Raw genomic sequence first — 23,525 nt, forward strand, 5'->3', positions numbered from 1 at the left:
TCCTGTGCCCACATCTCAAAAAAGGATGAGGTGATATTCCATTTATTTTGCTGTTCCCAAGAAGGAGGGTTCCTTTCGTCCCATCCTGAATCTTAAAAGTGTCAACCGTCATTTGAGGGTGACTCATTTTCTCATGGACACCTTACTCTGTGATAATGGCCATGCAGTCGGGGGAATTTCTGACCTCCTTGGATCTGAGGCCTCCCTTCATATTCCCATCTGTTTGGAACACCAGCGTTTTCTGTGTTTTGCGATGCTGGGGTACCATTATCAGTTTTGAGCACTGCCCTTTGGTCTAGTCACCGCCCCCAGAAAGTTTTCTGGCAGCGTTGAGAAGAGAAGGGATCCTGGTGCACCCATACTTGGTCGACTGGCTGATTTGAGCCAAATTTCAGGAAGAGAGCAGACTGGTGACACATAAGGTGATCTCCTTGTTGCAGGAGCTCAGGTTGGTGGTGAACATCTCCAAGAGAAGACTTCAGCCATCTTCGTCGTTGCGTATCTGGGGGTTCGGTTCAACACAGGACAGGACAAAGTTTTCTTGCTGGAAGTTCAGATTCAGAAATTGAGATCTTAGGTGCGTCAGTTGGTGAACACTATATACCTGACAGTGTGGTCCTGTCTACAGGTGCTTGGCTTGATGGTGGCAATCCTGGAAGTGGTGCCATGGGCGAGGGCGCACATGCATCCTCTTCAGTGCTCACTACTGTCTTATTGGAACCTGCAGTCTCAGGACTATTCGCTTCAGCTCCACTTGCCAATGGAACTCTGCTCTCGCCTCCAGTGGTGGTTGCAGGAGGCTCATATGAGAAAGGGAGTTTCCTTGTCCTCCCCGACCTGGTTGGTACTCATGACAGATGCGAGTCTCCAGGGTTGGGGAGCTCACTGTTAGGAACTGATGGCCCAAGGATGTTGGAATACCGAAGAGTCCCTCTGGAACATCAGTTGCCTAGAAACCTGGGCGGTCCAGTTGCATACTTGCAGTTCAGCCACAGGCTGCAGGGCAAAGTGGTCCGTGTGATGTCAGACAATGCGATGATGGTGGCCTACATCAATTGCCAGGGAGGAACCAAGAACCAGCAAGTGTCACAGGAAATAGACCAACTTTTGGAATGGCAACATAAGAGCAGGCTTTCTCAGCAGGGAGAGTCTGGACCCAGGAGAATGGGTGTTTTCCACTGAGGCACTTCAGCTGATTGTGGATCACTGGGGTCTTCTGTTCCTAGACTCCTTATACTATTTTTTCCAGGTTTTATCATCTGGATGTGCATGCCCGGGAGGATGCAGCCTTTGCACGTGCAGTGTTGATTGGACTGCAGGCTGCCTCCCATCCTGTTCGGGAATAGCTTTGCTACATCCCACTGGTTCTGAGTCCATCTGTCTACACACTAGGAAATGGAGAAATTACTTACCTGATAATTTTTGTTTTCGTTAGTGTAGACAGATGGACTCAGCTTCCTGCCCTCAGCTGCTGCATGAGTGTGTCAATAGCCCTCCTGTAGGGCTCCGGGTCCCAAGGGATTACTGGTAGGTGTTCATCCAGTACCTAGACTGGGGTACCTAGGTTCTTACTTGAGTTCAGTGCTTCTTGTTGGTTGAGTATAGTATTGGTTGCCTGTTTTTAATCAAGTTTTTTGCTAGTCTGTCCACAGTTGCTTTTTAAGAGAATACTGGCAGGCTGGGGTCACTGCAGGAGTATATATACTGTGACGTCAGCTTTCTCCATCTGCTGGCAGGGGAGCATAACCTACTGGTCCTAAGTCCATCTGTCTACATTAAGGAAAACAAAATTGTCAGGTAAATAATTTCTCCATTTTGCATCAATGATGGCTTGCAGTCTTTTGTGATAGCTGTGAATGAGGTCATTTATTTTCTCATGTGGTAAAGCTGCCCATTCCTCTTGGCAAAAAGTCTCCAGATCCTGTAAATTATTTGGTTGTCTAGCATGAACTGCATGTTTGAGTACTCTCCAAAGTGGCTCAATGATGTTGAGGTCAGGAGACTGTTTTGCCACTCCAGAACCTTCACTTCCTTCTGCTGTGCTACTTGGCCTTATGTTTCAGATCATTGTCATGTTGGAAAGTCCAAGTGCACCCCATACGCAGCTTTCTGGCTGATGAATGCAAATTCTCCTCCAATATTTTCTGATAAGATGCTGCATTCATCCCGCCATCAATTTTGACTAAATTCCCTGACAAATTGTAGCCCACACCCCCCAAAACAGCAGAAATCCACCTCCATGCTTCACGGTAGGGATGGTGTACTTCTCTTGTTGACTCCTCTCCAAACAAAGCGTTTATGGTTGTGAACATAAAGCTTAATTTTGGTCTCATCGGTCCAAATTATTTTGTTCCAGATGTTTTGAGGTTCTTCTAAGTGCTGTTTGGTGTATTGTAAGTGGGCTGTTTTGTGACATTGGTGCAGCAATGGCTATTTTCTGGCAATTGTACCATGCAGCACATTTTTGTTCACATGTCTCCTTATTGTGCATGCTGAAACACCCACTCCACTTTGTTTCAGAGAAGCCTGTATTTCAGTAGAAGCTGCTAGTGGGTTTTTCTTTGCATACCAACAAATTTTCCTGGCAGTTGTGTCTGAAATCTTTCTTGGTCTTCCTGACCATGGCTTAGTATTAACAGAACCTATAATTTTCCACTTCTTTGAACAGTATTGATTGGCATTTTCAAATTTTTGGATATATTTTTATATGCTTTATGAAGTTTAACTAGTTTTGCTTGCATATCATTTGACAGTTCTTTTGCTTTTCCCATGCTTCAGTAACCACCAAAGACAGTGCAGCCCTGGATGAAATGACATGGTTTTATCAAGATGTAAGAAACTCATTGACTATTTATATACAGATGCTAATTACAATCAAACAAGGCACAAGTGTGGATCGCTACTATTCAGTGCCATCTCAACCTGTGTGTGTCAATTTGAGTGTATATTATCAGCCCAAACATTCAAGGGTGTGCAAACTTTTGAAAAGGACCATTTTATTATTTCCTTTATTGCTATGGTTTGTTTAGTGATTGGGCTATTCTGCGATGCATAATAGTTTAATTTGAAACACATTAAAAATAACACTCATGATTTCTTAAAATGGTACACATCTTACAAATTCTGCCAGGAGTTTGTAAACGTATGCTCACAACTGTATAAATGGAATCCATTATATTAATATATAAATATTGCTTTTCAACTTTCTGTTACTATGTTTTTCTCCAGAAGTTTGTCCACAATGGAAAGAGATAAATTCAATTTAACTGAAATATAAATGATATTTTGACCTTTAAGTTGTTGAGCAGATGGATGAATGATTAAGGGTACTGCATCCTCATAACTACCATAACCTAGAAGTGCAAAAAAGATGATGACCCCATGTGTGGCTTCTTATAGACATCCTCACAGCTGGGATCTTCTTCAAAAGTCCAATGCTATGCCACAGGTTCAGGCTAAGTTCATTTCTACAAGAAGCCTCCATATCCTCCGTCAATCAGCATAAGCAGGGACAAGGGCAGTCAGAGGTCAAGAGAAGTTCAAAATAGCATAACCTTTCTATACTAGTGTTTCCAAACAGCCCTAACCCTGAAATACTTGCCAAGCTTTACTTACCCATCATGCTTTCTGTACAATTGTAAAACTCTGAGAACAAGGACTTACTTGATTCAGGAGAAGTTGGAAATCTAGCTATAAAGAATAGGTAGTATTGTTGCTTAAAACAGGAGAAATAATTGATTTATGTTATGGTACCTAATTAGGCTGTAAACCGTAGGAGGCATAAAACTTCCCTGTGGCTATGCTAGAACTTCTACTCAGATTTCTGTTCAGCACATGGGAGGCACCACAATAAAAGTCATCAGTTCTATAACAGCTAAATTATTAATTCTTTTCATGCCACTCAGGGCTTGTAAACAGTATATAGCACACAAAAACAATTGGACCTTTTCACTTATTGGCCAAAGCAAAGGTCATGGGGTAAACAGTTGGATTGACAACAGCTGTTATTCGTGCTGAAGTAACTTTTTGTTCTTTAATCTTGCAGTTAACTTTTATTAATCAGGTTCCACCAACATTTCCTATCATGGAAGCCCAATTTTCAAAATGAGTGGAGGGGCTAAACTCAATACAGTATAATCCCTTTCTGGATACTGTGAAGGAGTTTGCTCAATATCAGGGGTGCTGAAGCACCCACTGCCATCTACAGTATTGGTACTTATGTTTCCTATTTATCATTCTATAATTTTTTCATTTTGGAATAAATTTGTAAAATGATTTGTCATTATTAGAGGGAAATACTCTTAAAGTGAATTGTTTACCACAGAATGGCTCGGGATGTTAGAGGAATGACTTTTTCTAGGAAAGTCATACAAGGATGGTAACTTTTAAACAGCTGCATGGGCGCACATGTGCACACGTTTGTCACATGTTATAAAATGGACACGGCCATTTTATAACTTTGATGTGTATATGCATGCATGTAATAAAATAGCTTGGACGCACGTACATGATGCGCGCATGTGTGTGCAAATCCTGCTTCTGCCGCGTTAGTGGGGAAATTTTACAAGGGATGCGTGCTGACACCATTGTTAGTTTTTCCTATTGTTCCCAATTCGTGCAGTTGAGGGATAGGACTTCCAAATACTCCTAGCTTTATAGCCTCCCTTCCCCTCCCCCCCCCCCCTGTTAGCCATAACCCTTAACCATCCCTCTGACTTGCTTAGATTTTTTTGTTTTAATATTTACATGCCATCCATAGCAGAAGTAAAGTTATGCGGCAGAGGACGCTGGTGTGTGCCAGAACATATAAATGTGGACATGCACATTTCATGATAAAACCCTGGACTGCACATGGCCTGCCCAGACCATGCCCGTGCCCCACCTCTTTTTGGAAACTTCCTTTTTGCATGCAGCAGCATGTATGTGCATATCCCGGCCGCTTATAAAATACGCTTGGCACATGTGAGCCTGACGTGTGTGTGTGTGTGTGTGTGTGTGTGTATCTCCTGGTTTTGGAGCACTCCAGGGTTTTAAAATGTACCTTTTTTGTGCTTAAACGTTAAGAACATTAGATTGGTGTCAGCTACAATCAAAAAAACACCAATAAATGTTCACTGTACAATAGATATACATTTTGTTTGTAGGTAAAGTTAAAATTGCCCGCATCGGTGCAGAATCTGTTGGTACTTTCTAGTTGCAGATCAACCCTACCCACTCTGCTAATTTGTGCAGACATTATCATGAAAAATAACATGCATATTTTTGAAAATATAATTCAGAAGTATGTGTGTAAATGGAAACCCCTCTCCTGTCCCCACCCCTAGGGATATTTCCTCACTGCAGGTAAAAGTATGCACATTGAGGCCCTGTGCATGTGCTTTTACCTGCAGATAGGGTGGGCGGTTTAAAATAGAGCATGTCTGCTGGTAAACACTGTTTTACTTGTAGAAATTGCTTTAACATTTCTCTTCGTATGAACAGTTTAATTCTGACAGTCGTAGATGCCTTTCCAAACTGGTGCTGAAGGTGGGTGTACAATTTAAAAACAAAGACAGTGTTTTTTTATTAACCCATTAAAATGTAAAAAAAAACAAACATTTTAATTAACATACATACAAAATGTCATCAGATACAATAAAACTAATCCTCTATACAATAAATGTATAAAAACTTCTATGGTTATTGAGTATTACCTTATTTGTTATAGTAGTGACTTCTTCCTTGATTACTTTCTGTTGGCCTTTTAAATGTACCTGTAGTGATTAGTCATCAAAGATTTTCTCTCTTTCTGTCTTTTGGGAAAACCCTTTTGATAAATGTTCCTTTCTCTCTTGCTAAAGGAGGTCATAAAGTGCTAATTTGCTGACCAAGATAATGGGTTTGTTTTGCTTTTGTTTTATGCACTCGTGCTACATTATGAAGGTGGCACACAAAATTCTGGTATGTAGCTCGTGTCATTGAGCAATATTTAGATTGTCTTACACTTTATTTACTTGTCTACTATTCTGTTTTTATTTTTTAGCCTCTTAAAAAAGTCAGGCCTCTTACTTTTTAGCCTCTTAAAAAAGGTTGAAATGAGAGTAACCAGTTAATCAGCCCCAATGAATCATATTTACCTAATGATGAGTGGGAGTAATTTTGTAACAGCTGAAAAAAATTAGATGGCAAAAACACATATAAGTTACATTACTTTGAAAATTGAACTTGCACATGTAAGTTTGCTTTGAAATGATCCCAACAAAACTACTTATACAATTTAGCCAGAATTTTATGTGCACACTTTTCAAAATGCAATGCAAACCCTATATATCTGCTCAATAAATTACATGCATATCGAGTAGGCGATTTTTATAAATGCCAGGTGTAAAGCACCTTTTTACCTGCGGAAATGGGCTTTGAAAATGACCCTCCCTATGATCAGAATGGGATTTTTTTTGTTTTTGTTTTTCTTTTGGGTTTATATATATATATATATATATATATATATATATTTATTTTTTTTTAAGAAGATACCGTCAACCCATTTTCCACAAGTACAAGCAAACTTCATTGAGTTTTCTAGCCAGTGCATATTCTGGCCAGGAATAGGAATCAATGAGTTACCAGCTCATCAGAAGTCACATGTTAAATTAGTTGTTAACTGGTAATTTGTCATTGGAGTACAATTTTGGGGAAAGGAGAAGGGTTTTCACAAAAAAGTGGAATTTCAGATGCAGATGACAGCTATCATGACCACTGGAGATTTTGTAAGAGGGTTTTGGAACAAAAAAAATAAATGCCATAATTCTGCTAGAATATTTGAAATGGTTTTGGGGAAGAAGAAAAATGTATTATGTACCACTGGAAACATTTTTGGGTATTTACAAATGGCAGATCTTGATTTTCTTAAACATCTTTTTAATCTTGCAGTTTTTAACTGTTCCTTTGAGCTACCAGTTCAATCTGAATTGTCCTCTGTTGGGCTACTAGGTTATAAGCCTTTACTCCCAGCTTTGCAAGGGATTTTTCCATCTTCCAACTCATTCTAGCCATTGTAGTGAGGCTACAAACAGTGGAGCCGATATTCAAAGTGCGTTCAGCGCTATCTAGCAAGGTATGCGGGACTTATATGGCTAAGTAGCGGCCGCTGAATATGCACCTGTGTTCAGCGGCCGCTGCTTAGCCGTATGAATCCCTTACACGGCCAAAGGTTACACACACAAAATGTAGGAGTGTACTGGGTGAATCAGGAGTGGAGCGAGTTAGCCATATAACTTATATGGTTAACTACTGCTATTTGGAGTTATACTGATATTTGGAGTTAGTTGTATAATTATATGTGGAAGTTTAGAACAGGTCTAAACTAAGCTGGGTAGACTTATCTGGCTAAGTGTGTATATATACACGTGTATTCAGTGGCTTCGCCATGCTGCTGGATATGTTCTGACAGCTAAGTTACTATTCTGTAGTTCTCTACAGAGCCTGGTTAATGTGAATTGTAAGTCTAGCCACAAGGTGTCACCTTTGCATAGTGATTTGGATTCCTATCCCCAGAAGGTTACCTCTGCAGCATCCATGAATGGTCCCGGGATCTGAGGTCTAGCCTGGGATTCAAACCCAAGTGCTCCATATAGTGATACATAGCCCTTTATTTACGAAGGTTTATAACCCACACGCTGCAGTGTTCTTAGTAGGGTACAATAAAGCATTCATTAAAACATAACAAACATACATAACAACAAACATCGTGAATGAATTCGCCAGTAAGTTACATTAAGTACATTAGGTCAAAGGTAAGCTAGATGATTTTAAAGATTAGATCAAAAGCTGGACTGGCTCAAATTTACTTTTCTTTTAGCTCTGTACTGTTTTTCCCAGTAGAAAATTTGGCTAATAATCTCAGAAATACATTGCATTCAAAAGAAAAGGCCAGCAACTGCGGTTTTAAATAATTTTCAACCATAGAAGGGCAGGAGGAAGAGCTTTCATGCTGAAATTCCTCATGACCTCTCCTCTTCTCTCTCCTTGTTTTCTTCCTTGTGACTTCAGTTGGGGTAAGTTGCTTTTATCTGTGTCCATTGCCGAATCCTGATGCCATGCTTGCCACCTTGCTGCACTATACGCCTGGAGCAGCATTTCTGTACCTTTGCATCATGCTCCTTCTCTGGCCATATTCAATTCCTGCCTAAAACTCCACCTTTTGGAGGTTGCTTTTAAATATTAAACTCTGGCTCTCTGATCATAGCCTTGTTCATTTTAACTCTCTTTACTATAATAAGAGACTTTGGGAAATATGTATGCCCTAACTAGATTGTAAGCTCTTCAGAGCAGGGACAGTCACTTACATGTATCTGTACAGGTGACGTACATCTATTTTTTTTTTTTAAGTATTTATATTTAATCAAGGTAGGTTACAGTCAGTATTTAATTTGCCCAAGAAGGCTTATAATGTAACTTAGTTCCTGAGACAATGGAGTGTGAAGTTACTTGCATAAGATTACATGGTGTGCCAATGGGATTTGAGCCCTGCTCTCTCTGGTTGGTAGTCTGTTGCTCTAACTCCTGAGCTATGGTGATATACAAATAAGTAGGAGTAAGATGAATGTAAAATCAAAGCATACAGTAAATAAAAAACATTTTCTGTGTATTACAGTTGTTGGTGAAGCCGCTTTATGGATCTTCTTGGATTATGAAATGCTAATCTTATATGTATGGCAAAACAGTTTAATGAGCTACCTTAAAAAAAATGCAAAGAGAGCTTTGTTAGAGGAGCAGCCATTTTGGTGCACTATTTTTGCAAGGGAGTTCATGTGATTGCATTATCCCTGTGTATTTGTTTTCAGTGATACTTGATAAATTATTCCAGATGTTTGCAGGTCTAGGTTACCACTTGAAGTAAATCATTCATTTAGAAGATCCATTCCCCTTGTGCTGACCACAGCTAACCAAGGCTGTTCACTGCCATCTGGCTGGCTTGTAGGACAGCTGCCCCCGCCCCCCCCCCCCCCACAACCCACCCACACACACACTACAGCAGCAGCAGGTAACTGCAAGTGACCATCTGCTGACCCTTGCTTTAACCTTTTTGGAGTGCTGAAAGAGCTGACCCTGTGCCAATCATATTAGGCCCCTTCGTTTCCTGCCTGTGAAACTTACATTTTGATTTAATGTAAAACAATGACCTTGTATAAAGCAGTTGTTGCTGTCCAGATGCTGCATAAAAAATGTTTAAAAGGAGAGTGACCATTATTTCTTTCAGTATCTTTTACAGTCATAAACTGGATTTTTTTTTAATCCACTGAGAAACGATAAATTCACTGTTGCATGCCTGTGAATTTTGAAGCTGTGGTATTGCCTGATAAATATTGTTGTAAGCAAGGAAGATAACTGTATCTGGAGGAAGGTAAATAAAGGAAATACAGCAAATTTTAGGAGATTTTCCTTTTATTCATAAATATCCACCACTATAAGGTATATTTGCCTGACGAGCTTAAGTTAGATATTCAGCAGGATGGTGAATGGGAACGCTGCCGTGGTAACTTTTCCTGGATATTCTGCAGAACGTATCCAGGTAAGTGTTCTGAATATACCTGGCTAAAGTTTGGGGTTGGTTTTTTTTTTTTTTTCCATTTTATCCCTTGGATGCCACTGGTTTCATTCTGAAACACTAGAGAGCACCACAGGCAACGCCACATTAAAATTTGATCAGATTGCATTGGAATCTGGATCATATGCAGGAAATAAATTTATGAATTTGGGCTGTGTTGACCTTCATTGTAGACAAATCAAAGCTGAAATGTTCACATGCTCAGATGCAATATTATAACCTTATTTTAGAAATTATTATGGGACATTTTTTCATTATTATGCTAAGAGGGGATGAAAGGCTTTATTTCTATGGTAAAAGCAACAGCATATCTTGATCCAAGAGTTTTTAGTTAATAAAATCACTATCAAGGTGATAGTATAGTTCATGTGTATATTCCTTTTTCTTTAAAAGGTAGCTTTTAAAAATGTTGGTTTTTTTGTCCCGTAGTTTCCCTTTCTCTCTCTTTCTTACAGCTCAATTGGAAATATATAGTTCTTCTATATGTTAAGTCTCCTTTTTAATGGCTTGGGATAAACACAGAATTTGGGTACTGTCATGATGCTTCATTATCAACTACTTGATTTTTTTCCTCCTATTTTGATGGACTTGGGGTAGATTTTAATACTTACACTCGTGCGTGCGCTACCCGGCGTGCACACATGGACGCCCGATTTTATAACATGTGCGCGCCAGTGCATGCATGTTATAAAATCGGGGGTTGGCGTGCACAAGAGGGTACACAATTGTACAACTTGCGCGTGCCGACGCCCGCGGCCTGGGAGGCAACTTCCCAACCCTCTAATCTAAACTTCCTACCCCTTCCCCTAACCTATTCCCCCAGCCCTATCTTAAAACCCCCCCCAACCTTTGTTTTGCCATCTGCGCCTGCCTCCACTTGGCCATTGTGCCGGGAGCCCTTGACCCCACCCCGCCCCTTTTTCAAAGCCCTGGGCATAAGCGCATGGCCAGGCCTTTCTAAAATAGGCCCGATGCAAGTAAGACCTCTGGATTTACGTGTGTAGGCCTTTTAAAATCTGGGCCTTAGCCTCTCAGTGTTCCTAGTTTGGTCATTGCAGCAATGTTCCTAAGGCTGGGAGCCATGTACCAGAGCTTCTCGCGGAATCTTTTCTAAATTTGGTCACCAGGATGCTGATGATAAAAAAAAAAAAAAAAAAAAATAGCTGAGCTCTTAAATTTACGTGCCTGTTTTCAACCAAACTTAGAAACCTAAGTTTTCAGCCAAAAATTCACATAAATATTAGCGGCCTTACAATTATCTTAAATTTAGGACTGCTATTCTTTGGTTTAGATTTAGGTGCCTAGTTCAAAAAATCAATACTAAGGGGTAGATTTAAAAAAAAAAAGCGCGATCGCGTACTTTTGTTTGCGCAGCAGGCGCAAACAAAAGTACGCTGGATTTTATAAGATACGCGCGTAGCCGCGTGTATCTTATAAAATCCTGGATCGGCGCGTGCTAGGCTGCCGATTTTGGCCAGCCGGCGCGCGCCGAGCTGCGCAGCCTGCCTCTGTTCCCTCCGAGGCCGCTCCGAAATCGGAGCGGCCTCGGAGGGAACTTTCTTTCGCCCTCCCCTCACCTTCTCCTCCCTTTCCCTACCTAAACCCCCACCCCCCTGGCCCTATCTAAACCCCTCCCCCGTACCTTTATCCATGGATTTACGCCTCCCGGAGGGAGACGTAAATCCACGCGCGCCAGCAGGCTGCTGGGGCGCCGAGACCCGACCCGGGGGCGGTTCCAGAGGGCGCGGCCACGCCCCTGGAACGCCCCGGGCTGAAACCACACCCCCAGGCCCGCCCCTGAAACGCTGCGTCCCGCCCTGAAAACACCGCGTCGTTAGGCCCCGCCCCCGACACGCCCCTTTCTAAAAACCCCGGGACTTACGCGCGTCCCGGGGCTCTGCGTGCCCCGGCGGCCTATGCAAAATAGGTGCGCTGGCGCGCGAGGGCGTAAATCCGCCCTCTGCTCGCGTAAATCCGCTCGCGTAAATCCGGGCGGATTTACGCAAGCAGGGCTTTGAAAATCCGCCCGTATGCTCCTAACTTTGTTTTTTTGCCCTAACTCCATCTCTGTAGCTACCTACTTTTTAGGTTCCTAAATTTAGAGGAGTTAATATAACTAGGAATCTAAATTTAGGGATTTAGCCTTAGCAAATTTTTAAAAGGGCCAATTTAGGAGCCTAACTCCAAAAGCTAGAAGCCTAAACTTTTTGAAAATTGGCCCCCATGTGTCTTCCTTAATGATGACAAAGGCTCCCCTCCCAGGTGCTGTGAATGATGCCCTCGCAGCATCTCTAGCCCTAGCCAACCTGGAGTGTGGGAGACCTGGCTTGGGTATAAAACCAGGGACTTTCTGCTCCTGAGCCACTGGGCCAGCCCCTATCAAATGAAATAAATAAATAGATTTCATAGATTGACATATCCTGTTCTTTCTCTCTTCCTATAGCCTTTCTTTTTCCCCTTGTGTAGGAGTAAGATCATCAGTATAGCTTGTCTTTGCAAGAGTCCAATTCTTTATTCTAGGTATTGAGATTCTGCCAAGTTCCTGGATTCTGGACACATTCCTCACTCCCAATACCTTTAGTACTAGAGTAATTTTATTACCCAGACCAATAATTCAGATATTGCATGCATCTATTGCCTGAATAAGAATACCAGAAATTTGTGTTAGCGATGCTGTTAAGTATCAGAACTGAATAATGGTCTTAGTGTTATGTTCAGATGGCCACCCGGTTACAGTGATATATTTCAGTTTTTAGCATCATGGATGTGGATTTTAATGAATATGACATGGCAATTAACCTCAACCACCAGATCACTTTGTAAAATATGAGCAAGTCAGATGTCCTGCACAGTACCATGGAACATCTGTGACTACTGGCCTCAAAGCACTACATTTTATTAAAGCAATAACCTTATGGTCACAGCAATTATTGACATCCAATGCCCTGTACAAAGGGCAATTCTGCTGTGGTGCAAAATGTCTGTGTCTAGGTTTTTGTCTTTTAGTTTATTGTATTTTTAAAAAGAAAAAGCTGATACAAACTTATTAAAAACTGAGTGAAGAAAATGGGATGTAGTTTCAGAATTTGCACCCAGTGTTCCAGTTAATTAGTTGTTTGCAACGTGGCCAAATGTTTTGTTTATCTTACAATTGTTTTTAGGCCTTTTTTTTTTTTTTTTTTTAAAGAAGTGCCAAGGATACCTTATGCCAATACTAGTTTGTTTGTATTTTTGTTTTTCAAACTTGCTTGCTTAGCTTTCCATTGCCAGGAAAATTATGCACGTATGCTTGAAAAGGACATAGATAGAAACTGGCACTTAGTTCTCTCACTGCTGGCACACACAAGTGCTATGTCCCACCTGAATGGTTGCTCCTAGCGACAGGAAGTCTGCTGCTGCTAACCTCCTCTTTCCCATTTTCATACAGTACTTGTAATTCTAGGAGTTTCTTCACATGCATACTTATACTTTCCAATCTTAAGACTGTCCCCTGAGATCTGAGGCAGCACTGTACTCAATTCCCTGGAAATCCAGAGGATTACTGGAACACTGATCCTCACTTTTGCTCCTCTCCCATCAGCCTGTGGTGAAGGCTGCTCTACCATTGTCCACTACTTGGAAGACCAATGCCTGCATGTCCAGGATGAGCATATCCATGCAAAATCGTATGCAGTTGTGGGGTCCACTCCAGCTCAGGCAGCTATCTTTCCAGTGATGCCACAAAGCTCAGGTAATGCTGCACTAGCTCTGGCTCCTCTGGCCTAGCAACCTGGCAGCCTCCACCTGATGCAGGCAGCTCAGGTGAGGTTCAGTATTGTTGCACTCAGCTCTCACTCTTCTGTTGCCTGGTTCTGCTCCTGTGGACCTCCAGCCATAGAGATGCTATGCAGTGGCTAGGCAGGCGGGACAGATCTGCAGGTACCACAGATAGAGGGCAGTAAGTGAGTGGGGAAGCATTGGCAGGAGCTGCCTGAAGCTACTCCGGAGCCCAAACCCCAGCAGCAAGGACATGCCTACCAGCAACAGGGATCTCACACACATACAACACACAACACACCTCCAGTGGGGGTGGGCAAGTGTTTTATAGAGACCCCTGGGGATTGTTCTGTACTTGGTGGTGGTAGTAGTGGATCAGCCCCAAATAACACATGAGTTCTTTAGTACAAGAGTAATTTTATTAGCCGTAACAATAATTCTGATATTGTACCATCTATTGCCTGTATCAGGATACTGTTGCACTGGAGGTGGACCCTTGGCCTGGTGCAGGATTGATACGGCCCTCTGGTCGGACCCAGAGAGTGCCTGCCACCAGGAGGCGGAGCACACGAGGAAACAAAGGCTAGCTGGAGCTTCACCAATAACAGTCTGGGGTTTCCGCAAGTTGAGCCCTTGGGTACCCGGACGCCTGGACATAGGTGGGCCTCAGATGGTCTCCCGGAGAGGTAGCGGAGGGATGTGCCCACCATAAGCAAGGGTGCGCGGCTGACGCAGATAGGAGGGACTAGACTGAACTGGAAGCTCTGGAGGACTCAGGGAGGTCACAGTTCAGGAAGGTTTTCTGGGTGAGACAGCCAGCGCCTGCAGGTCTAGTCGGTTGGAAGCTGCGAGTGGATTCCCAGCAGGTTGGTCTGGGAGTCACAGTAGGCCAGAAAAGTGTCCAAGTGAAGCGCAAGGGTCAGAGCCAGAGTATCAGTCCAGAAGTGGTCAGCCAAAGCAGGGGTCAATACCAAGGGCAGTCTGAGCGTAGTCAAGGCAAGCGAGGGTCAATTCCAGGCAGCAGACAAGAGAATGGTCAGGCAGGCAGAGGTCAGTTCCAGGCAGTAGACAAGAGAATGGTCAGGCAGGCAGAGGTCAGTTCCAGACGGCAGGCAGACAGAGGTCAGTACCAGAGATCAGTCCGTAGGGGTACTACCTGGGAAAGGATGCAGGAGCACAGGGAGATGCTGGAATGAGGAGATGCTGGAACAAGGAGACACTGGAACAAGAAGTTAGGCAAACTAAGAACACCACGGTGTCGTCCCGATTAACAAGGCGAGGTCATGGGGAGCAGGGCCTTGCTTTTATACAAAGTCTACATTATGTCATCGGGCTGCGCAGCGGAGCTGGTTCCTGTCCTTGGCACTTTAAAGGTCTGGGCTGTCTGTGCGTGTGTGCCTAGGGGCGGGGCCAACGCCGGAGAGGACTCTGTGCCCCGGCATGGAGCTAGGCCTGACGTGGAGGGCCTGGGAGATGCTGCCGTGGATGGGAGGCACTGGCAGCGGCAGCAGGAGAGGACGGCCCGGGACTCGACAGCGCAGAAGCAAGGTGTGCGGCCCTAGCACTGACAGGATGCGCAACAGATTCCAGTCTTAGGGCTTCCATCTCTTGTTTTTTTAGGGGTTAAATAATAGAGATGTTCATCATTTTTTGTGTTTGTGTCGTTCTTCGTTTTTTGGCCGCTATGGAAAATGTCTGGTTTTTTTCGGTTCGGGTTATTTTTTTCGCGAAAAATCGATTTTTAGTTAGTGCACGCTAACTCCCCGTTAGCGCGCACTAACAAAAACCGTTAGATTTTGTTACTTTTTGTTAGTGCGGGAGTTAGCGCGCGCTATCGGGAGTTAGCGGGCAGTAACGGGGAGTTAGCGCGCACTGACTCTCGTTAGTGTGCACTAATCGGAAAAACTAATTTTTGCAAAAAAACGGGAAAATCCCGATCTTTTTCGGGCTCCCTGAAACATGCCGAATTGGACAATTTTGTTGAAATTTTCCAATTCGGCAAAAATGAATGCACATCTCTGTTAAATAATGCTGCAGTAGTTTTCCCGGCAGTATTTTACTGCTGGGAAAAATGCTGTGGCTAAATAATTAGATTGAGAAATACCTACTGTATCTGAATTGTAACTTTTCTTAAGCTCTGATATGGAAAGATGAATAATCAAATCCAAATCCAAACAGGAATTTCATGCACACATACACATTCCATGAAGTGAGCAAGTAGCTCATTTAAAACAAATCAAAGAAAATTCTTTCACTCAGCGCATAGTTAAGCTCTGGAATTCATAAACTTCTATTTCGGTAATTAACAAGCAATAGTAACTTGTGATTTATCTAATGTTTGGGTACTTGCCAGGTACTTGTGACTTGGATTGGCCACTGTTGGAAACAGGATACTGGGCTTGATGGATCCTTGGTCTGACCCAGTATGGCATATCTTATGTTCTTATGTACATTCTTTCTCTCTCTCTCTCTCATATCAACAAACAGTTTCATGGTTTGCATATATATAGCAACATAATAGATGACAGCAGAAAATATCTCTGCCGCTAGACGTTAAAACTTGATTGCTTGTAGGATATCACTTCTTATCCTCTTTCATTCTCTATCATTATAGATAAGCATCAAGATTCTACACTTAGTTGAACACCCAGCCTCCCTATGTCCCACTTCTAAGCCCTGTTATAATCCAAAACAGCCACCAAAGCTAGTGAGGCTGTTGTCCAAACATGCAACCTCCTAGGTCTATGTGGGCAACTGGGCTGGATATTGTCTGACTATTGACCCAACTGATTTCTGGGGCGTTGTAGCCTGTATGCATTTTGTATGTAAATGGCTAGAACTGTATAAATATGCAGTATTTCCATTAAAAAAACCCCAAAAAACAAATTCCTGATGTTCCTCACTTTTGTTGCAATTCTGCTTATGGCGTTTACCGCAACCAGCCTCTCACCTTTCTTCTGCCGCGCTGTTGCGCCCCCGCGGACCGATTAGTCCACAGCCTGACCTTCCTTGCGGCCTGGAGGCCGCTATCTTCGCCGCTCCTGCAACCAGCCTAGGAGTCACCGATGCCGCGGATTCCCCGTGGTCCAGCTGCCATCTTGCCGGCACGGCAGGAGCCATGCCGGGCCTCTCCATCACAGCCCGAGGTCGCAGAAACTGGGACCTGCTCGGCGGTGCCGCTCTCTAAGTCCTTCTATGAGCCCGACACCGCCAACGTCGTCGGGTCCTGTCCTGAGGCCCAGCTTCTTCCTGCAGGCAGCGGCGGGGAGGCTGCTTTCCGTGGTCCTGGACTTCCTGTTTCCTGCCTCTAGGCACCGGCGTGCACCTCTTCACAAGATTTAAAGGGCTGCGGCAGGATATGCCCCGGGCCCTATCTGATGATGTCTTCCTGGGCGTCTGCCTGTTAGCCCTATAAAAGGGCTTCTCTAGCAGTCCTGCTTTGCCTTGCATCGGAGTTCTTCATCCTTGGAGGTTCCTGTCTTCCAGCGCTCCGTCAGGTCTTCGTTCCTTGTTCTTCATTGGCGCTCCATGTCCTGTCTTGATTCCTGAGTCTTTGTGGCTTCCTGATGTTCCATTTCTTTATGTTCTGAGGTTCCTAGTCCAGGCTTCCTGATGTTCCACTTCCTGATGTTCCGAGGTTCCGTTCCTCCTTTGCTTGTTCCGAGCCCTCTTGACCCTCCAGCTCCTCTGGTTCTCCATATGACACCTTGTTGGGGTAAATCTGTCTCGTCAGTTCCTGTTCACGTCATTGGAGTTTCATCTTGGCTGGATTCCCTTCCTGCGCTTGTCCCACTCTCCGTGTGGTCCGTGACCAGCCTCTCCAGGTTGTGTAGGGTGTGCAGTGGGACAGGGTGGTTCGTGACCAGCCCTTTGGGTCCGCCTGTGTCGGTGGGCTGTGTAGGGCGTCCTGAGAGACAGTGCTAATGTCTGAACCTTCCAAGCTCCTCATCTCGTCCAGAGTCTTCCAAGCTCCTCGTCTTGTCTAGAGTCTTCTATGTCACAAGGCCTTCGTCTGCCCTCATCCTCAGTCTGGCCTGCTGCTTCTTGCTGATACCTAGCGGCAGGTCCGAAAGGGCTGGGAATGGTCGGAGGATTTTTCAGTTACCAACATTGCGTTGTTGGCCTTCCAGGAGCATGCAGGTCCGGTAGAGGGTCAAACCTGTAGTCTTCACCCATGCTTGGACACGCCTCGCCTACCTGCTCTGGCGTCTTCTGGGGTCGTGCCGAGGCCCAAGGGCACACAATCCCCTTAAGATGGGACCGCTCTCCTAGCGTCCCCAGAACAGAATGCAATGCCTCCTAAGGCCTCCCAGAACAACTTCATATCATGACCCCTAGTTCTCTAACTTATTTTCCACTGAACAAGCTTTGCTTCTTGTGCCTTAATATCTTTCAGGTATTTAAATGTCTGTATCATATCCCCCCTGTCTCATCCCTCTTCGAGGGTATGCATATTAAGGACCTTCAGTGTCATCTCATACAAACCCCACCCCATTTTGTTTGCCTTTGTCTTAACTATCTCTAGCTTGTCTATATCCTTTCTGAGATAAAGCCTTCAGAGCTGAACCTAGTATTTTAGGTGCGGCTTTGCCAATGATCTATAAAAGAGGCATTATTACCTTTCTCTCTTTTTTTTTTTTTAATACTCTTTATTTTAAGGACGTTATAATTGAAGAATGACATGCAAGCGAGCAAAACAATATGGGGAAGATTTTAAAAGGGTTACGTGCGATATATACGCACGTAACCCTTTTAAACCCACTCCTGTGCGCGCCGAGCCTATTTTGTATAGGCCCGGCGACGCACACAGTCCCTGGGATGCGCATATGTCCTGGGGCTTGAAAAAAGGGACGGGGACAGGACTGAGGCCTCTGGCACAGCAGAGGCAGGCGCAACTTATAAAATAAAGGTAGGGGGTGATTTAGGTAGGGCTGGGGGGCGGGTTAGGTAGGGAAAGGTGTGTGTGTGGGGGGGGGGGGGTGGAATGGAAAGCTCCCTCCAAGGCTGCTCTGATTTCGGAGCAGCCTCGGAGGGAACGGGGAAAGCCATCGGGGCTCCCCTAGGGCTCGGTGCGCGCAAGGTGCACAAGTTTGCACCCCCTTGCACATGCGCGCGCATGTTATAAAATCAGGCGTAGATTTGTGCGTGCCAGGTTGCGCGCACAAATCTAGGCCCACGCGTAGCTACTAAAATCTGGCCCTATACAAATAAGTTCAATAACACAAATGACACTGATATAAATCAATCAGCCCATTGCCTCCATTGCCAGTATGTCTTCCAGACGGCATCATATGCACCATACTTCTTCAGCAGAGAGAAGGAGACCTTTTCCATTATAGCTGCCACCGGCTTCCAGTGATCTATTGAACTGGTTGATTTCTAATAGTAAGCAATTGTCAAACAAGCGGCACGCAACAGTTGGACAGTCATAAGTTTTGCAGATTTAGACAAAATGAGATCTTCCCATCTTCCCAGGAGGCAGAGGGGTGCCATAAACTGAAGTCATTGGCCCAAAGTTTCTCCAATCAAGGCTCCAACCTGTTGCCAAAAGCTGTTAACAATGAGACAGTCCCACCACATATGAAAGTGAGATGCGGGATGCTCACTCCCTCTCCAACATAAGGTTCTAGCTGTGCTGAATGTAGAGAAAAACAGGGGGTATCTATTTGTTCTGTGCAGAAATGGAACATTAATTCCCAAACCTTATTATAGCTTTCTCTTTTTCTAATGGTTATGTTTCTCCTTGTGCACCTAAGCACCCTCCTGGCTCTGGCCACCACCTTATCACACTGTTTTCTGTCTTGAGATAATTGGAAATTATCACTCCAAGATCCCTCACCATCGTGGGTGCACATCAGCTCTTCAACACTTACTGCCTACTGCTGGCATTGATTTTTGAACCTCAGGTTGCAATTTTTGTCATTGAATCTTAAGTGCCAAGCATTTGATCATTCCTTTCTTAGAGCTTTCTTAGATCATTTCTCATTCTATCTACTCCCTCAGATATGTCCACTTTGTTGTATGCCTTTATCATCCCAAAAAGGCAAATTTTTCCCCCTGTCTTCTCTGCGATATCACTAAGAAAGATATTGAACAGAACGAGCCCCAGGACTGATCCCTGAGGTACTCCACTTTTTCAGAGTGGATTCCATTTACCACTACTTTCTGTCTGTTGCTCAAACTAATTTCTAATCCTGACCACCATCTTGGGACCTCCCTCCACGCTGTTCAGTTTATTAATGAGCCTCTTGTGTGAGACGGCATCAAAAGCTTTGCTGAAAATCCAAGTAAACCAAATCCAGTGCATGATCTCTAATTTGCTAGTCACCCAGTCTAAGCAGTTGGTGAGTTTTGTTTGGCTTGATCTGTCTGTGGTAAAAATTATGCTGCCTCAGATCCTGAAATCCATTAAATTGTAGGTGGTCCACTATCCTTTCCTACACTACAGTGTCCATCAGTTTTCCTGGACTCAATATAAAAGAACACCTTAGGAAACTGTGTACTCCTTGAAGTGTACCTTTTTAGTCTTGAAATGAAATGCACTGAAAGTTATTTTATTTCAACCATTAGAAATATTTCCTTACTGTATTGAACTTCTAGAAAGATTTGTGTAATTATTTACCATGTAGGCTGCATTGAATTTTATCCATGGATGCTGAATCAAAACTTCTCTTTGGGAAAATAGGGATCTTCCATGTATCATTGTGATATTTGGTGGCTAATGGGAATGTTTTTGTTGTTCTGATGTTAAAAGAGCTTGGTAGGGGCCTCTGAGGTGAGCTGCCAACTGAAAGGTGCACAGGAAAAACAATTTAAATTGGTTGCCAAATGGGCAAAGGTCAACAGTACAATTTTGGGAAAGTCCAATTAAAAAAATTGTATTTAAACTTCCATCTTAAGGTATTATGAGACTCAAAATGAAAAGAAAATTAGAGGCATCTTAGAGTACCTTGATGAGAGCTTGAAAGCCAGAGGTAACCTATAAATCTTATGTCAGTACTTGGAATTGTGTTCCTCTTTGGAGGGCACTTTACACACATTTAACTTGCGGGCAGCAGACTCCTTTTGACTCCAAGCACAGCTCATTGTTCTTGCATTGCTCAATTACAGAAACATGTTTTGGCTGAAGTAGTTTGGCGGCTGTGTTAGTCCACTTGAATGCACAGAAATAAAGGGTCATCAAATAAAAACAACAACAAAAAAAAGGTGATACCTTGGTTTACTAACACATTATTGCCATAAAATTATACTGCTTGATCACTCATCAAACCTCCCTCACCCCTTCACCTCCTCCCTGTCACTGGAATGCCTTTTATTATTCACCTATGGTAGCCACACAATTCTATATTGGCCTCCCTGGCAACAAAGGTCTCCCGAAAACCTGGCCAGGATCCTGGGCAGGATTTTATCTGAATATTACACTTGGTACTATATTAGGTTTGTGTGACCTTAGTAGGCTCAAAGACATGTATGGGCATTTGTGTCTTGTCTTTCATGTGATAAAAACAGAAATCTTCCATTTAAAAATGTTTTATTTGTCTTTACGGTTTAACTACTGTAGATTTTATCCTGTAAAAGGGTATCCAGATGCTCTTGAAGCCTGGGGAGCTAAGGAGTTGGTGTTTTGAGGGAGTACCATGATTAGTGCTGTGACTAAATTGTTTTCATTTTTGTTTTCCTTCCCCTTTGTAGTCACAGACCTGCAAGAGATGAGTTCAGCTGGGGTTCTGCCGATGAATTCAGAGGGCAGTAAGTAAAAATCTGCTTTACGAGGACAGACTCCATTTTTCTCTGTCCATTGAGAACGTTCATGCCATGTTTATTGCTGTTTCTGAAGGAAACTGATTCTTGACATTACATTCATAATCCAACATGAACATGTTTAACCCAGTTCACGCATCTGGGCAGATTGGATAATGTTCCACTAAATGATATCTTTATTAACATGGGTCACTATTGGCAATGACACTATTGTGCTTTTTTTTTTTTTTTTTTAATATTTTGATGTGTAAGGAAATGAGTAATTATAACAGTGACTAAACAGACAGTCTGATACAGTTGGACCTATTTGTTTTGCCTGCTAACTCCCTTTTCAAACTTTTCTGAAGTCAAAAAGCAGCCTTCCCAGAATGTTTTAGGGCGGTGGCATGTGGACAATTAATACTTTTTTTGCTCTCTTCCTTTCACTCGAACTTGAGGGTTCTAATTTTCATTTGCACTGTAAATGATATTCCTTTTTTTTTCCTGCGTTAAGATTTATACTGGCGTGAAATTTTAACGTCATTGCATGCTCAGTTTATTACAGTGCTGTTTGTTTGTCATTATCCACCACTAGGTGGCAGTCTGTCCTCGGAAAAATGCAGAATGTTTTAGTTCAGAATTCTACCTCTCTTATAATCTATCCTATTTCCCGTTCTTGTCTGTGGGATTCTCACTTTTTCTTTTAATTTCTTTTTTCATTCTGTTGGCATCGGTTAGGGCTCTGATCTCGTGCGCTTCAATTTTTATACCTCAGCCCTTGAATGAATGGTTGCTTTTGGGTTTTACTTCTGTAGCCTGGTGAGGATTCTTTTTCCTTTCACCCCTGCCATCTCCAACCAGGCTCCCAACGCCCCCCACCTGCCTCCATATCTTTTCACTAGAATTACAAACTATCAACTCCAGTTACATATGTGACAAACAACACTTCTGCTGTCCAGCTTTTTCTCCTGCCCCCATCAGATTCAATCCTGCTCTGTCTCTCTATCTCTTATTTCGCTTACAATTTAGTATCTTTGTTGTCTTCAGATTTTTTTTTTTGTTCTCATGAGTAATTCCCTCAGCCTCTCAGCACTTGCTTCACATTTTGCCACCTGTTCTTAGCCTTTTCATTGCTAAGTTTGTGCTTCATGCATAAGTTAAATTGCTTATCAACATTGCAGTGTGCTTCTGGTTCATTGCTTCCTTTTACCCTGTATTTCCCAGTTTGTGCCAAAGTACTTCTAATATGTTGCTTATCTCGCTACTCTCACACTTTGCGTTTTCTTGCTGATCTCCTCTAACTTCCAGTGCATTTCAAAATATGCATTTGGTGGGGGTAATTTTGCAACATCATGCAGAAATTAGCTGGCAAACATGCACATAAGTAACACCAATTTTCAATATGGACTTTTTTGTATAAGTGATAACATAAGAAGTCCTTCAAATCCAGTGTCCTGTTTCCAACTGTAGTCAGTCCTGGTCACAAGTACCTGGTGGACCCCAATAAGTAGATCTATTTCCTATTACTCACTTCTAGAGATAGAAATAGCTTTCTTTAGTCTACCTGGCTAATAATGCATTATGGACTAGGGATGTGCATTCGTTTGAGACGAAATAGGAAATATAGACAATATTTCCTATTTTGTCGCGGTTCAGGGGGGTCCCTGTAACGATAGGAAAACCCATGAAATTTCGTGTGGTATCTTATCGTTTTTTTTTTGGGGGGGGGGGAGAAAGTTCACATAAAAAACCCCCAAAACAAACCAAACCAATCCCAACCCTTCAGATTTAATTAATTACAAGCCCCCGCCCTCCAGACTCCCCCAAAACTTGCCTAAAGACCCTGGTGGTCTAGCGGGGGTCCCGGGAGCGATCTCCCCTTCTCGGGCCGTCGGCTGCCACTAATCAAAATGGCACCGATGGCCCTTTGCCCTTACCATGTGAGGGGCTATTGGTGCCATTAGCTGGCCCCTGTCACATGGTAGGAGCAATTGATTGCCAGCGCCATCTTAAAAAATGGCGTGGGCCATCCATTGCTCCTATCATGTGACAGAGGCCGGCCAATGGCACCAATAGCCGCTAACACATGGTAAGGGCAAAGGGCCACTGGCGCCATTTTGTTTACTGGCAGCTGACGGCCCGAGAGTGGGAGATTGCTCCCGGTACCCCCGCTGGACCACCAGGGACTTTAGGCAAGTTTTTGGGGGGTCGGGAGGGTGGGGGATTGTAATTAATTAAATCTGAAGGGTGGGGTTTTTTTTTTTTGGTTCCGGAGAGCTGAAAAAAATTGGCCTGAACCATGGGAAACAAAATTTCCCACAGCATGCCGATAACGAAGGCCAAACCGAAAAGTTCGGCCAAATCATATCTCTATTATGGACTTTTCCTCCAGATACTTCTCCAAACTTCTCTTAAACCCTGCTATTCTGGTTTCCTTGGCCAC

At 43.4% G+C, this 23,525-nt stretch overlaps 1 protein-coding gene and 1 long non-coding RNA gene across 2 annotated transcripts in view; one reads left to right on the plus strand and one right to left on the minus strand.

Annotated features, from left to right (window-relative positions):
• Positions 1-23,525, plus strand: part of NR6A1 (nuclear receptor subfamily 6 group A member 1) — a 630,470-nt gene that overhangs the window by 134,742 nt on the left and 472,203 nt on the right. Inside the window, exon 3 of the mRNA XM_029613773.1 lies at positions 21,035-21,091. Coding sequence (XP_029469633.1) covers positions 21,035-21,091 — 57 coding nt within the window. The remainder of the gene's footprint in view (positions 1-21,034; positions 21,092-23,525) is intronic.
• LOC115097754 overlaps positions 14,398-23,525 on the minus strand; it is a 111,263-nt gene continuing 102,135 nt past the window's right edge. The window contains exon 4 of the long non-coding RNA XR_003858327.1: positions 14,398-14,561. This is a non-coding gene — a long non-coding RNA (uncharacterized LOC115097754). The remainder of the gene's footprint in view (positions 14,562-23,525) is intronic.

The sequence above is a fragment of the Rhinatrema bivittatum genome, chromosome 8 (genome assembly GCF_901001135.1).
Source record: "Rhinatrema bivittatum chromosome 8, aRhiBiv1.1, whole genome shotgun sequence".
NCBI classification, from domain to species: domain Eukaryota; kingdom Metazoa; phylum Chordata; class Amphibia; order Gymnophiona; family Rhinatrematidae; genus Rhinatrema; species Rhinatrema bivittatum.